The 16,199-nt window shown below is 39.0% G+C and overlaps 2 protein-coding genes across 3 annotated transcripts in view; both read right to left on the bottom strand.

Annotated features, from left to right (window-relative positions):
• Positions 1 to 10,555, bottom strand: part of snx27a (sorting nexin 27a) — a 17,106-nt gene extending 6,551 nt beyond the window's left edge. Inside the window, exons 1-12 of one of the 2 annotated variants that reach the window (XM_032535507.1) lie at positions 10,067 to 10,555; positions 6,851 to 7,076; positions 6,475 to 6,667; positions 5,872 to 5,936; positions 4,691 to 4,795; positions 4,335 to 4,413; positions 3,913 to 4,076; positions 2,413 to 2,502; positions 1,136 to 1,285; positions 807 to 935; positions 440 to 499; positions 186 to 234 (exon numbers count right to left, since the gene is read on the bottom strand). In XM_032535507.1, coding sequence (XP_032391398.1) covers positions 186 to 234; positions 440 to 499; positions 807 to 935; positions 1,136 to 1,285; positions 2,413 to 2,502; positions 3,913 to 4,076; positions 4,335 to 4,413; positions 4,691 to 4,795; positions 5,872 to 5,936; positions 6,475 to 6,667; positions 6,851 to 7,076; positions 10,067 to 10,383 — 1,627 coding nt within the window. In that variant the 5' untranslated portion in view covers positions 10,384 to 10,555. The remainder of the gene's footprint in view (positions 1 to 185; positions 235 to 439; positions 500 to 806; positions 936 to 1,135; positions 1,286 to 2,412; positions 2,503 to 3,912; positions 4,077 to 4,334; positions 4,414 to 4,690; positions 4,796 to 5,871; positions 5,937 to 6,474; positions 6,668 to 6,850; positions 7,077 to 10,066) is intronic. The other variant, XM_032535508.1, reaches the window with a different exon arrangement.
• A 2,633-nt stretch (positions 10,556 to 13,188) lies between these two features.
• On the bottom strand, positions 13,189 to 15,127 carry LOC116701701 (ictacalcin). Its single transcript, XM_032535569.1, has 3 exons — positions 15,109 to 15,127; positions 13,702 to 13,847; positions 13,189 to 13,500 (listed from the first exon to the last, which is right to left on the bottom strand). Exons 2-3 carry the CDS (start codon positions 13,837 to 13,839, stop codon positions 13,351 to 13,353), a joined length of 288 nt encoding a protein of 95 aa, XP_032391460.1. The 5' UTR covers positions 13,840 to 13,847; positions 15,109 to 15,127; the 3' UTR covers positions 13,189 to 13,350.
• Between the last annotated feature and the right edge of the window lie 1,072 nt (positions 15,128 to 16,199).

Genomic DNA, 16,199 nt, shown 5'->3' with positions numbered 1-16,199 from the left:
GGAGAATTTTCCATCTTTTCTTGGCTTTTTTATGCACATTAATACAAATTTTTGGTTATTCAAAGTACCACTCAGTACCACAGCTGTGTACAGGTTTTATTAATTAGCCTAGATAAAATGTAGCTACTCTTCAGTGTTGGTGCTTTGCTTTATCAACGGTAAGGAAAATAAATTCTGCTGCTCACCATTGTTACTGCAGTTTTTGTTGTCTTTGTCAGATGCCTCTTCCTCAACCTGACAGTAAATAAATCAATACACAAAAATTGTTAATTGTTAAAATTAACAATAAAACCCCCCCCAAAAAAACATGAAGGAAACATCTCAAGAGTCGGTCTGTATTTGTAAAAAATACAAGTACAAATAAGATAAATTTAGAATATTAAACTTGGTATGGAGTCATGTTCTTCCCACAAGGAAAGAGGAAAGGAGTGGTCCTTACCTGTTTCCTCCACTTCAGCTCACAAAAGACCCGCTCAAAGCACTCATGCATGTAGTTAAACTGGGAGGGAAAAAAAACAAACAGAACTGTGAGTCAGCCTTCCAACATAGCCAGCAAAGTCACAGTGACAGGTTTTTGCTCTACTACTACAAAGCTACTGCTTTGATACCATATGATGGGAAGCACTCACTCACTCACTCTCACTCTCACTCTCACTCTCTCTCTAAAGTGTTAGTGGAATTTCCAACAACCGGTTCTAAAAGGAATCACAACATCGGTCAGTCTAAAATTGCAATTTCTTGAGAAATCAATAAATAAAAAAACTGCAAAACATGTCAAACATTAGTGACGCTGTGTGCACACTCACATATGGAGTGAAGATCTTGACCCAGCGAGGTTTCTTCTCTCCTCTGGCGTATTCAAAGCAGAAAGCCATCCCTTCCTCATCAGTGTCCCAGCGCTGCATCTCCGCCCACTCAAAAGCTATCACCTGGTTCTGAGGGACAGAGTTTACAGTAGGTATGCCTCCAGCCTCAACTTACTATTTAGGACAATATGGGATTTCATTGAATAAGTTTAAGCTCAAATTGTTTTATACAATAATGTAAGGCATATTTACATATTTTCAGTAAATGAAGAAAAAAAAAAAAAAAAAACTTGCTTCACTTTATCAAACTAGCAAAGACAAACACCCACCTCCAGCGTTCCGTCCTCGGTACAAGCATGCAGTTTGAAGTGATGGATGCTGATAGCTGTAATGACATGTCCCTTCCTCCTGGAGTCACAGGAGCAGTGGGGGAACGCCACCTCATTGTAGCCTTCACATGTCCGCAACAAACTCAGGTACTAAGAGTATTATAGAGCACACACATCAATCACTTATACTGTAAGTAAGCATGTTAAGGCAATCTAAATAAGATTAAGTTTACATTTCCTTAGTGCGACTACTCTAAAACCCCAGTTAACTCGCAGTTTGGGTTACTGTACCAATAATGGCATATTGGTAGATAGATAGATACTTAATTTGATCCCCAAGGGGAAATTCAAGGTCCCAGTAGCTTACAGACATCACAATTTTTTTTTCTCCACCAAAACAAAACAAATTGGCAGTACCAAACATAGATTTTTTTGGCACCTACAGCACAATGCGCATTATCACAAGCCTGTTAACATAGAGGCTTCAATGAAGAGAAGGGAAAGCATTGCAGTGCTTGGGACTTTAAAACCGCGATGTTACAATGGTTAATTGTGCAGGCCTAGCGCACAGTTTACAAAAAGGCAACTGTTAACTGACTTAATGTACAAGTATAACTTTCCAGTTTGTAACAGAAGAATGAATGCAGTAATGTTCAGTTTGAGTCTTTTGTTGGACCACTTTTTTTTTTTCACATTGCAATATTGCTCCATTCACATTCCTGTGCCTCTTTTTTCAATTTTTTAAGGTTATTTGTGCATTATTATGCATTATTAGTGCATTTATAGGCCTTTATTTGACAGGACAGGTGAAGACATGAAAGGGGAGAGAGAGGGGAATAACATGCAGCAAACGGCAGCAAGTCGGAGTTGAACCCGGACCCGCTGTCAAGGGTTAAAGCTCACCCTACCAACTGTGCTACCATGGCGCCCTGTGTCTCTTTTATGCAAATATAGACTTTTTTACAAGTTACAAGTAAGAGTGTACGCTAACCAAATATTTTGGTTTCTCCACCTAGTTATTTTTAGTTCCTGATCTTGATGAAGCAAATGTTCTTGTTTTCATGACCATTTCTGATGTTAAATGCTGCCTATTTGGAAATGTTGTGCTGGGTGGCTAGAAAGCTGTGAAAGTAGTTTAAATTTACACACAGAAGCCCTCACATGTGCCACTTTGAGATTTCTATTTGGTATCATTTTGGTGATGGCTCTGGTCAGCAGGCAAAAAGTGTATTCATCCAAATCCCCTCCCTGAACAAAGAGCGGTCTGTAGGACTGACCGTGGCCATCTTGCGCTGCTCTGCCAGCTTCTGCAGCTGGTAGGATTTGTCCTCTGTTTTTATGAATCCCTTCTTCACATCTTCCAGTGCCTAGACAGACAGGGATGGATAGAGGGGTTTAGGGGGTAGGAAGACATACAACACCATTTATTATTTGAGGTCACTACACAAAAAGGATTATCCATAAACAACATTTAGCAAGAAGATATTCTGCCTCAAGTAGTTCAACCAATGACAGCATAAACATTTTGTGTACATTTTAATAAAGTGGTTTTACTCAGTATTTCTATAACAACAATGTATCAAATGGACATGCAAAAAGAGGTCGCTCATAGTGATGCAACTACAGAGAATTATCCACCAAATCTGCAGCTTTACTACAAATGTTTTTGTTGACTTTACTAGTAGAAATTGTTGTAGTGGGGCATTGCTGAACCTCACATTCCTAATATGCTTCAGGAAGTGACCTTTATTGGTCAGCAGACAGCCTGTAGGCTGCTGCTGTTGTTGCTATGAATATTTTTAGTGGAGAAATGTTTTTTTCAGCTTGTTCACACTTTAGTCTTCAAAAATTGTGGAAAACTTTTGCTTTCCTGTAGATGATCAAGGTTTTCTGGTTTCCTTATGAAGTACATAAGTGGTGGAAATTCAGAGCCTAGGCATATTTGTTTCTCAGGATGTCATTTATAGGGCTTCCTGACTGGTGCTAGCTTGACATTTTGCATGTATCCCAGGAGCTTCCACTAGGCCATATTTTGCTTGTTATAATGTTAACGCATGTTTAGCGTCTACATTGGCAGTTATAATATGCTAAATAGTCATATTGTGTTTAGTGACTATTATAGCAGGATAAAATAAGTATGCACTGACTCTGTATGTGAATAGCCAAATGTCTAGCCAAATCGGAAGATTCTGAGACCAGTAGGGCTTGTTACCTAATTCAAAACTTTTTCGGCACAGACTGAATTGCCTCCTTAGTATAGAGTATTGAAAAATGTCTCGTTCAATACCAAATTTCAATAACTGAGGACTAAATTCCATCGGTCAGTGAGCCAATAGTTATGCAGCATGCTTCAACCAAGATCAAATAATGCTTTTGATTGGCTGTCTAATGTTTCACGTTGTAGAAACACGCAGCACACAGAGACAGGGCTCACATAGTAGGAGCTGAAAAAAAATTAAAAGATCTGTGCCATAATGTGTATTATTGGAATGGATTTTATGAAATTGGTATCAAAAAAGAATTGTTTAGAAACCGTTATCAAAATCCCTTCAAAAATGTTTAGCCTTACGATACCCAGCCCTAGAGACAAATAGAAGCAGTAAAGAATAAAAGAGTATAATAATGCAGTAAATTTTCCCCAATATGACTGAATTTCTCAATGACTAAAAACGCTAAAACCTCCAACATATTTCAACCCAGAAATGAGTTTATAAACCCCACACATTTTGTGCTGAGTTTCCTCTACTCAATGCAAAGTGGGAGTCAATTATTATCACCTGGTGGAAGCAGTAGTGCAGTGCCAGTGGGTTGTCTCTTAGCAACTCCTCCTCCTGGAAGCTGAACAACCATTTGCGGAGCGCCAAGCAAGTCCCCGGCACTGCCGAGGTGTAATTCTGCACATAAAGCTTGTGTGGAAACTCATTAGGCGCCAGCTTCCGCACTGCAACAAATAATAGAAACAAGGAGAGGAATGAAAAAATAGGGGTGTCTGTTTAGCCATTAGAAAATAATTTATTCTAGCCTGTACCAAATTACTTACTCTTGCTGTCCAAAAATGTACACTTACCTCTAGCCCATCATGAAATTAAGTCACCCAGAGAAGGCTTTTAAATTAAATGCAATACGAATATGTAAAAACACTCTGCGAATGTCCCTGTGAAACACTCGTAAACATCAAATACATACATACAGTTCTTACCGAACGAGTGGTTGATGACTTCAAAAAGGGCAAAGTAGCTCGCCATAATACTGTCCATTCCAACCTTTATCACTAATGCCTACAGGAGGAGCAATACAGAGTCAGTTATGTAAGAAAAATAGTTTCTTTTTTATAAAGCATCTACATTACTTATTTATCTTTCCATATAAACATCCGTTATACACTTATAGAATATCATGCATTTACCAGTAGACATAAATTGATTTTTCAATCCTCAGTGTCATTATTTTACAAAAGAACTGCATGCAAAGTACAATTCGGATGTCCAAACAATGGGGCAATATTATTTACAATATAACTGTATGACAGCATCATCCCAGCAGATCCAGTCTTACCTGGTACACCTGGTCTGTGGTGCTGTTCTTGCGGACTCTGACAGAAATGGTGGTCTTGTCTGGCAGGGCTATCCGCAGCTCTACATCTGTCACGCCATTGTAGTTCTGCACAGGAAAGCAACATGTGTGGATTAACAAGGGTGTGCGCCTTCTTGTATGAGTGTGCATGCATGGGTTTGTTCTGAATCACTGGTAAATACTTCTGGATTTAAAAAAAACAAGTAAGGAATAACTAAACCAGAATGTATATCTATTTGAAGTGCTAATCCTCCTATTTGTGTTTCTTTAAGTGCTGGATTCATTTAGTATTGTTTCTTTTGTTTCTGAAGCTGTCATTCCTCAAAACACTAAAAAGGCAATGCAATTAGCTGTTTTGGCTCTCATGTTTAAACACCATGCTAGCAGACATGATGGGCAGCCAGCTACATTAAAGCAATTAAAGTCAACCTTGCTTGTTTACAGGAAATAGACAACTTTTTTAAAGGAAGTTGAATAGATATATTCATAACCTCATCACAAGTTTAAAATCCCCAACATTGCTCTTGAATAGGTTCAAAATCAGATACATACTGTACATCCTTAACCCTACAATCAAAAAACTCAAATCAAAGACTAAATTTCAGAAAGCATAGTTACACCATCCGAGGACGGAAGACGCACTGATGTGTCCAAACAATGTTTTGACGAATTTGTTTTTATTTTTTTAACTAAATTTCATTCCAGACATTTATTTACTATTTTAATAATATGACCTAAAGACTTTTGTAAACTCATTTCAAGCAAAGAAACAATTTGTAAAACACATCATTAGTTAAAGTTTCTTTTCAAAAAGGGATTTGAGGGAATTTAAAAAGAACAGATTTGTGCATCACTATACAGAAAGTGGAGTTTGTTCTGAACATTTTTATATGAAAACACATGGGGATCAGTTATGTGCAAATACCCCATAAAGGTAAATTTAAGAAGATGTATGGTAAATGCCCTTAGACCTCAGAGGGTTAATAAACAAGGTACTGTGGTGTTCTGCAGATTCCCTGGCTTACTAGAAGTAAATAGTTGTACATCTGAGAATGTTTTGAATGTTTTACATGATTTAACTTTTTAAAGCTCAGAATCAAAATTCATATAGAAATAGCTACAGCCAAATCTTGTACAGTTCATATCAGAATAATGATGCATACCTCATCTGATTCAGAGAGAAACTCCTGCATGATGTCACTTTCCCCAATCACCCGCACAGAGCAAACTAGAGAGGCAGATGGAGAGAAAGAGGGGGAGGTCAAAGTAAATCAAATAAACAAAGGACAGCTAAATGTCACTTTGTCTTTATCCTTTGCTCCGATTTACAGTATTTCCATGTACGGTGGAAAATCGATCACAGCCAGAGTTTGTGAGGGGGGAACAGGTAGTCATGTTGTTTGTCCTGACGTTGTTCTGGCATTAAAGAGGACACTTTGGCAGCTAGATGTATCGCACCTCCTGTTCACCTTGTTCAGATGGACTTCCACTGGATCTGCCATTTTTTGGCCTAATTTCAATTCTAACTACATGATTTACATGACTGCATGTACACATTAAATCATTTCTTCTTTTCCTTTGTATAGCTATTGTGGATTTTAATGGGTATAAATATCTTTTTCGTACTCATCAGGCTTTAAAATGGAGCTGGCATTCTTCTTGAACAGCTTGTGGATTGGTAACAAAAAAACATCTTGTTGTTGCCCATGTTAAAAATCAACACACAACTGGGTTTATACGCCAGTGACCTTTCAACATCAGCCTACCTCGCTCAAGATATTCCTCCAGTCCTCTACGGCGAGCATCCAACTGCTGTTCAGACAGGGAGAAGGGCCATTTACCAGGAAGTTTTGGGAAGTTGAAGTTGGAGAATTCCCTCTTTAGGTTCTGGTGCAGGATGGCAAACTCTCGGTAGCGCTTTGAGCACAGCTGTCTACCGGACATATACACGTTGTACACCTATGGTCATTGAGACAAAAACAGGACAGACAGACAGACAGTAGTGAATTAGAGTAGAAGAAACAGATGTTTACAATCAAGAATTACAAGTTTTTTTCCACTACTGCCATAGATAAATAGGGGCAGCCAAATAGCCTGTTTAGGAAAAGAAGGGGTAAGGTAATGTGTCGAATCAGTACTCACCACAAACCTCTCGGAGTGCTGCTCTACATGTTTGTATGTAGGAATGGAAATGGGCACTGCTTGTTTGTCACTGTAGTCATAGTTGGGTTGGACATCTTCTCCTCCTTCCAATCCATCAGCCTCCTGTGCTGGAACAGACAGCACAGCCAGAACCAGCTCCTTCTCCCCTGCACGAATCAGGTCCACCACCTGCTTATGGGTGGCACCTTCCACACTCACCCCATTACTGGAGGGAAAGTCAAAGCAGGAAAAAATGTGGAGGAAGAAGGAAGGGAGAGACAGAAAGAAAGTCAGCAAAAGTTTTAAAAACCCTCTTTTCCTACCGTTTTTTTTCATTCATAATCAATTCATGACTAATAATACTGACGCCGCTTTTATATTATATTATTATATTATTATATTTCAAAATGGACTAATCCAACTATTTCTCTCCTGATACCAATTCCAATACTTTAACTCAGTGAATCTCTCAAAATCCGATACCAATCCGATACTGGTGCTCTCTTTTCCCCACATTTAAAACCCAGCAAGTTATTATTTTTATGAAAGGTAACATGGAGTCCACAAATAGCTAAGGCAGTTGTTGAACGGCTGTGACCGAATGAATGCAACCAATAGCTTAAACACTGAATTTTATAATTCCTCGGGTAAAGAAAATGTATTTTGTGTGGATTGATCATGTCACAAAATAACTAACTCTAATAATAACGATACACTCATCTCAGATCTGGATGGCACAATTATATTACATATAATATTCTACTAATGCTGCAAATGTGCATCTCTTTCATTTTTACTATTATGGTGTGTGGTAATGTCAACGCGTGTTGTCCTCCACTGATTTACACAACATTGGGAGTAACCAGGTCAGCTCTAATGTCTCCCTTTCATTTGGTGCAGTAAGACACCTCCCATCTTGGTTTTGTTGAAGCCAGATGGCACCAGCATCAGGTGCCACTGCTAATCTTCCTATGAGAAACAGCGGGACCAACCCAGGAGAGGAGGGCGCAAGAAAGAGTGCAAGCTTGGTATGTCCACTTTTTGCCATGTCTGTTGCTTACGAATGTATATCTGTGTGACATTATGGATCAGAGCAGGAATAAGTCAAACAGATAAAGAGAGGTTAGGGAAAAATAAAGTCAACAATGGAAAATGGAAAGCTGGTTTATAATGGAAATATAGGAATGCCGTAATGTCCATCACTGAGTTGTTGAACTGGACAGCAACAGTTCTGGTAGGAGGTGACCAAAAAGGTGAAGATAAAAGGAGAAGTTTTGGTCTCAACACTATCACATCATACTCTTATTAGAGAAAACAGAAGCAAAGCAATGCCTGCCAGAAAAGGTGTCAGTTGCTGATCACCAGCAACAACGAGGGTTGGAAATACCTGAATTAGGCTAAGTGAATGTGTAGCGAATATGTTTTGATGGCATATTTAGTCTATAAAAGATTGAACTCTGAATTTATTTACCATAGCCTAAGTGATGCCCGATGAACAGTAAAAAACTAATTATTACTATGAACTCGAGCAAAAAGCTAAAAAGCAAGCAGCTCTTCACATTGTGTTGGCTAAAATTGTGTGGTATGAAGTATTTTCCCAGAATGAAAGCTTTAATAATCATAAGTTTTTCAAAAATATGAGAATTTCAATTGTGAAAATCATTAATGAAAACTGATAATAGATCATTAATAAGACATTAATCCACTAATAGCCTATCACCAAGGCCACAATTTATAAAATCTTACATTGTTTACTCCACATGAAATAACATAAGCTAGTGGGTTATTACCATCAGTAAAGCAGCACTGTTCCCTATCCTTGTTCATAAGACTAGTAAAATGCTGACATATGACATACTTAACTGAAGGATTCTTTAGAGTTTTTGCAAAATGCTCAAGCTGGTTAATAAATCACATGATACGTTCTGGTCCTGTCATATGACCAGAAAGAGATTTAGCAATTACAATGGGGAAAACACAGGTTGGGTGAATTGTTTTTGATGTCTCAGCAAGTAGAAGTATACCAGTATTCCTTGTGTTCTGTTTCTCTTCTCCCTTTTTCTAAGTTTAACATGTAGTCAAGTCACAGCAATACATTAACCTGTTTTCACTGCTCATTTAAAGCTTTTGCTGGACCATACATAAAAAATGACTTCTAAGAAACACATGGTCTATCTGTAGGACAGTACATCATTATTTACTATTAACATTTAAAGTTGTTCCTTTTACAATTTCCAGCATTTACCCTTGGCTTACAACCATGGTGGGGAAATCAATAGTTTAGTCATGGAGACTGACAATCTTAGAAATATATCAGTCAGTCTGCAAATATAAACTGTGGGGAGATGTTATCACAAGTATTGGTTATGTACCTGATAAAAGAGAATTTTAACAATTAAGTTATTTTCATGAAAATCTTTAGTTGAAGAATTTGCCTGACTTTTCCTGGCACACAAACAGAAAGTGTTTGACCAAACACGTCTGCAAGGTGTCTCCAGGAAATAGGTATACATATCAAACCCAATCCAATACATTGGTAGAGATAACGGGCAAAACAAAAGATAACACCATAAAGATAAAGTGGTATTTATATATATATTATTTTTTGGAAAGCACTTTCCCATGTAAACAACATGCCTGCTGTGAAGGATAGTCTGACAAGCATAAGACGCGCGAACACACACTAACAATATGAAGACAACACTGCTGTACACTGTCTTCGGGCAGGGTCAACATACACATGACCTACTATTATGCATATGACAATAAAATGTCAACATGGCTGTCATTTAATTTTGTCCCCCCACCCAGCCATACTGACACAGTCATTTCGCAAAGGTCTAGCTGGCTAGCTAACGCTAATCAACATGCACAGCCTGTTGTCCAATTTATGTAAGCTGGTTAGCTAGCTTTCTACTTAACTCACTAGCGTGAACTTGATGCATCTTACATTAGCTTGCTAGCTACATCTCTAATAGTTTCGTTATACGTCTTAGTTAACCCGTAAACTGGAAAAACATCCAGTTAGCCAGTTAGCTGGATAGCTATGTAAACGGTTAAAGTTAGGTCTGTTGTCATAACAGACAGGTCACGTAGCATTATCCTTTGAAAATTGCTAATGTTGACACATTCTCGGGATTGGATGAACACGGGCTAAGGGTAGCTAGCCTACTTGCTAACTAGCTGGCTATACTGAACGGATAGAAACTGACTTACACCGCTAGGATCCTGTCACCCTTTGCTATCCCAGCTCGGTCTGCCGCACCTCCGGGCAAAACAGCGCTAACATGCTGAAGAGGAGCGTACAATTCCCCGTTGATGCTCCGAAGCTGTCCTCCTTCACTAACTTGACCGCGAACGTTGAAACCGTAGCCAGACTCCGACTTGACGATTCTCACCGTCCGCGGACCTGACGTTACCATTATGCAAGCTGCGTTATGGCCCGCGGTGCCCGCAGACGAACCGACAACTGGACCGTTACGGGATGCCGAAGGGAGAGTCGACCGAGTTTCATCGTCTCCTACATCCGCCATCTTATCTACAGTCCCTAGCCCCCCTTTAAGTCGGTGTTCTTATTGTCAATTCAAAACAGCACTCAAGATCTGTCCCTCGGTAACGTTAGCTCCACAGACAGACTATGTTGTTGATAACCAAACCCGCCCCTCTGTAGCGTCACGAGACAACTATGGAAGCGGCCTGATAACGTGACCTCCCGGAGGCGTCGCAGTCTTTTCTTCTTCTTTGGGTTTAAAGGGCAGCTTGCATCTTTCATGTTACACTACCGCCATCTCCTGTTATCCAAAATCGTTTCCTTTCTTCACACATGTCCCCTTTCTCTGCATCCATATACTCTTGATATCTTCCCTGCAAGCATGCTCTACCGTTTCAGGTAGCCTACCTCACAATGATCCCAACAATGTGATGTGTGCTGTTAAGGTTGCTGTGTCAAATTCTCAGCCTGCTTACTGTTACTTGCTCTTTCTGTTTTGGTTCCCCTAAAACATAAGTCTGTTCCCTTTATAACATACACAGTCGTTCTCCTTTTTGGATTACATGTAAATGTCTCCCTTTTATTGTGATATCCCCAAGCTATTGCCATTGTTGAGTTACTTTGATTTTGATAATTTAATATTGACACCAACGATTCCTTTTTTGAATGCCTCGTTTGCCAACCTGTCTGCTTTGAATGCACGGGGACCCATATGTAGGTTATAATTTCCCATGTCTAACTATTCTCAAATTTGTAAACAAAACATAATAAAGAAGATCCTGATAACTTCTGGCTGTACCTGTCTTTATGCTCGCAAGGGCTGACATAGAATCACTACATATAGTATTACAATGTTTCTGCACATCGTAATGCCATGCAAAAGTCTGGTCTGTTTTACTCTCATATTTTCAGTGCTATGTTATTCAATATGATAGTAACAAAAATATATGTGAAAAAGGGATTTATTGATTTTATTACATTGTAAATTCCTTTATTCTATCGAGCACATTTTATCTCAAAGCTTACGTTACCATTAATACCATTTAATCATTTTTTCTCTCAGTGAAAGTAAAAGTTGATAGAAAATATAGTTTTATAGACATCTATTTGAACATAATCTGATTTTAAAAGAACATGCACAACGTTTTTAGATTATTTAATTAAAAATGTAGCCGCTCTGAAAAAAACTTAATAATTATCCATCGGTCTAGGGGCTGTCTAAAGTACTTTGAAACAATACAGAAACAAGCCCATTGCCTTCAAAGCAAGCTTTCAATGCCAGAAAATGTTTCTTTACACTTATCCAGGGCCACTGGGGGTTTTCACCTAAAGGAGAGTAGCAATTCTTCATATTACAATGTTTTTATGGTGGAGGAGGCTCTTTTTTAAATTGCTTTAGATTTCCTGCCCCCCCCCCTCCCCCTCTCTCACTGATTTGCTGCCTTGTGGCAGTTTAAATACTGATTCTAAACACTGATATGTTGTGCTGTGTTTCATGTTATCTTGCATAATCCATCAAGGACAGGCAGTCATCTGCAATAGAGGTGCTGATTACTAATTTTAGTACATAGAGGGAGAAGTAAGCTGTGAAGTCACAAGCTGCAGTGTTTGTTTGGATTGAAAACTTGCATGTTGTCACCCCTTTAGTTACACGAGTACTGATTTTCAAACAAATGCATGGCATTAAAAGAATATTGTTGCTAAAGCTTCTCCATGCTTTAGTGACACACATCACCAATATTGATCATGGACTAGAATCTAAACAAATGTGTTGATTAAAGAAGCAGAAATGGCAAAAGTGCACAGTGATATTACCAATGCCATAATGGAAAAATACTCAATTCAAAGCTCTTATTCATTTTACTTGAAAACGTACTGTATAATCAGAGAATTTACTGGTAATCCACATGGAAGTCTAACTATGCTCTCAATACACTTTGTCTACTTTCTATAGCCTCTCATCAAGGCAGCCTATTCTGACATGCAAGATGCAGGGTAACCACGTAAGGTTGCCAGTATCTCACAGGGCTAACACATACAGACAACTGCATTCACAATCACATCTAAAGGCAATTCAGTTCTAAGTTCTAATTCAGACAGTCTAACCTGGCTGCACGTCTATCGACTGTGTGGAGGAACTGAGGCACATACAGGAAAGCCACAAACAGGAAACAGGCAGACCTCCATACTGTATAGAAAAGCCCCAGCCTGCCAGATCAGATTTAAACCCAGGACATGTGAGCTGAAAGTTCTAACCTTGGAGCCATTGTGACGGCACTATCACATCATAGATATACATTTGTCTATTTAGCATATATAAACTCATTCAGCAAAAAAAAGCGTGTTTAGTGAATTAAACCCATCTGTGTAGTATTGTTTGAGACTGTATGTAACTCATTAGTTGCACAAGAGTTAGCTCATACAACAACATTTAACATCCAAAGATTGCTAACATTATCCGCCATAAGCTACTGGTCATACCAGACCAAGTACTGTAAGGTTCAGTAAAATGTATAGAATTGAGTGTTATTGCTTGTGAACTTAACACTTCATGTGTAAAATGAAGATTGTGTTTTTTCTTTTCACATACTTAAACGTGTGGTTTTGGTACGTGTGCTCTATATAAATAGTGACATCTTTCATGCCATAACCTGCACTTGTATTCTTTTAAATTAATCCAGCGGGAAAATAGTGGTGTGAAAACTTAGTGTCAACAAAACGTAACCACTTCAAGTGTTTTGGTTAAGTATCACAAGCTTACTTAAACTATGGAGTCTGTGCAACTATCCAATATTGTCAAAAATGTTGTTCCCCCAACCAAATAAGTAATACGTGAAGTGCACAAGTCAAGTGTTTCAAAGAAAGAAGTTTATTTCATTGTGCGTTACAATATATAGTTTTGTGACTTAAAGGTCTTATTAGTAAATAGTAGTTAAAATGTATTTCTTCTTCCGAACAGCAGTCATGGGATCTCTATCTCTCTGCTGGCCCCAAGGTGGCGCTTGGATCCCTATTTTTTGGCTGATTGGTTGAAGTACTGGTGACACATCACGGTGAGGCAGCTGACCATGTTGACAAACTCGTTGAAGTCCACACTGTTGTCCTGGTTTGCGTCCAGGCTCTTGAAGATGCGGTCCACCGCCGCTTTGTCATTGGCTTTCTGCAAGTGAGAAAAGTGTTGAATTGTCACTGGGCATGTGCATGGGCGGAAAGTACTACAGGCTGTGACGATGCACAAATTCTATCAAGAACATTCACCATCCTTTCCATAGAATGCACCCCAGCACACATGTTGAGTGAGCCAGTGTGCATCCTGTTGGTTGTGCAGGACTGAGATAGGGAGAGGTCAGAGGTCACTCACCCCCAGCAGATCTCCAAGTTCATTCTGAAGCAGATCTTTCAGCTCTGCCTTATTCAGGGTCTGATTGTCACCCTCCTTGCCAGCATATTTGCTGAAGGAGTTAATGAGGAGCGTCATAGCCTTCTGGACGTCAGACATGATGATAGCTGGTTCAAAGGGAAAGAAAGAATAAAGTTAAATACGGAGCATGGAATTTTTCCTCATCTCCTTGTGTTGGCATGGTATGGTTTGGGTGGCATGGGTTCAGGTCAGATTGGCACAGTATTTTCCTTCTATATCTTCAGATGGTTAACGGAAGAAGTTGCTTAAGGATGGTGCTCTCATGTAATGCTGCTACAACTCCATCTAGAGGTAAAATCTGGTAACTTTCACTGGCACGCACTCTAACGGATTGTGTGTCATTGTGGTCAAAGTTGGAATGTTAACAAAGGACAGCCTTTATAGCCACAATTTGACAGAATGGTTGCAGGGGAAGGAAAGGGAAAAGGCGTGGTCCTTAAAATCAGACATCCAAATCTGCTTCTCTATTGTTCCAGTGTTGGCCAATAGTTTTTTTTACTCCTGCCACAGGTTAAGAAGCTATATCCATAGATATATAGTGTAATTACATAGACAAATCAAAACAATGCATTCTAATTTTATTTATTAAGAGCTCTTGAGCAGCAGGCAGTGGTTAACATGATTGTTTTTGTCTCTGCCAGTGTTTTCCTCTGGATTTTCCGTCGAGCTGTATAAAAGTAAATCTTAGGTTTCGACTGGGGCAACTCCACTCTTACTTCGTCACCAGCCTCTGATGCATGGTCTCTGCGGAGTGATACACTGTTATGGCAACAGCTCAATCTCTCCAGGTAATGCAGTTGAACTACTGTAGGTAAAGAAGCAGGTCAAGACTTGATTAAAGTCCCTGTAGTGATATATGATGTCTACTCTCTTAATGCTGCATTTGTGAAAAGTGTTTTTTTTCCACTGACTCCATGAACCCAAGAGAGTCCGTTCTATTTGCATTCTGACTCACGTGGTGCTGCTCGCTCTCTGGGGTGTGTTAAGCTGAGGAAACTGTGGCAGCAGAGGGTTTGTAAACAGGTGGTAATTGTGGAGGAGTCTAGCACATAACAAATGCCGTATTACAGTTCCAATGTATAATTTTGTTTGAATTTTAAGCAAGATTGAAAGCTTGATGCTTCTGAATGTACAATGCATCAGCAAAAGGACATTCCAGGCAAAAGTTAGTCGAATAACTGTCATCGGAGCAAATTGAGGAATGTCTGTTGCAAGTGAAGAAAAGCTCAAAAATACAAAATACACACAGAGCTGGTAACTTGGGAACTGCAATTGTATTTCATACAAATAAAACTCATTGAAATTACATTAAAGTAAAGAGTTTCCTAAGAAGAATTTTCTACTCACCGAAGCTGATTTGCAGAGATTTAGGGAGATTAGAGAGTGGAAGTCAGTGGTTGTAGTGATGGAAAAGGATGCAAAAGATGCTTTATATACAACCACACCCTTTATCCATCCCTCTGTAACACTCCTTTCATCTCCAACCACTCCCACTTCTCCCCTCGTGGCTTGATACTTTTTTTTATTTATTTCCCAAGTTATTCTTTAAGAAACACTGGATTGATTGTTGTTGCTTAGAAATTCATCACCAAACAGCGGGTGATTATTCATACTGGTTGTTAAGGAGTTTGTTATGAGCCCTTTCACACTTCATGTGAACAATGTTTTACAGTTGGATGAGTGTCGTGCACGTTTGCATTCAGAAGGGATTTTTGAAAGATCTTTCTAATGTTATGATTTCAGGATTGCATTTGAACCTGTTTGAACTATTGCTGGGAAGACTCAGCATGAGTATGTTTATGCCTGTTTTTTAAGGCAAAAGGGTATGTTTTGTACTAATTCATGGCTGTTTCAGCTACAGTATAATTTAAGCCAAGTTAGTCACGTAACAGTCTTTAAAAAGTTTTTTTTTGACTCTTTGATGCAATGTATTGTGATGTGTGGGATTTGAGAATTGGTTTTAATTCACTTGTGTTTTTCGGACGAATATGACTCTTAAAAGAATAATTACTGTTAGTATTAATTGTTTAAGAAATGGACTTGAGAAATGGATGAAACATCCAAAACTGGATTCTTGCCTTTCTCTTGTTCATTGAATATGTTTTGCAAGCTGATGAACGGAGGGACAGCAATTACTGTGTGAACTGAATCACTTTTTGTAATGGTGTGGTCTCATACAGCTGCTCCATTTAGAAGTCACTTTTGTTAAACCATTTTAAAGAAAAGCCACAATTGCGTAAATGGACAGTTCTTATATAGCACTTTTCTAGTCTAAACGACTACTCAAAGCACTTTTTACATCACACAGGAACCATTCACACACTGTGGCTAAGGCTGTCGTACAAGGTGCCACCTGCTCATCAGATAAACATTCACCCACATTTACACTATTGCACTATTGGGGGCAACTCAGGGTTCAGTGTCTTGCCCAAGGACAC

This window comes from Etheostoma spectabile, chromosome 14 (assembly GCF_008692095.1).
Source record: "Etheostoma spectabile isolate EspeVRDwgs_2016 chromosome 14, UIUC_Espe_1.0, whole genome shotgun sequence".
In the NCBI taxonomy this organism is placed as follows: domain Eukaryota; kingdom Metazoa; phylum Chordata; class Actinopteri; order Perciformes; family Percidae; genus Etheostoma; species Etheostoma spectabile.
This window is presented reverse-complemented; position numbering and strand designations above follow the sequence as displayed.

Coding starts and splice junctions, on each gene's coding strand:
- LOC116701701 (XM_032535569.1), bottom strand. CDS start 13,839: ATGTCTGACGTCCAGAAGGCTATGACGCTCCTCATTAACTCCTTCAGC. Junction 13,501..13,701: donor AACTTGGAGATCTGCTGGGG/GTGAGTGACCTC, acceptor TCTCACTTGCAG/AAAGCCAATGACAAAGCGGC.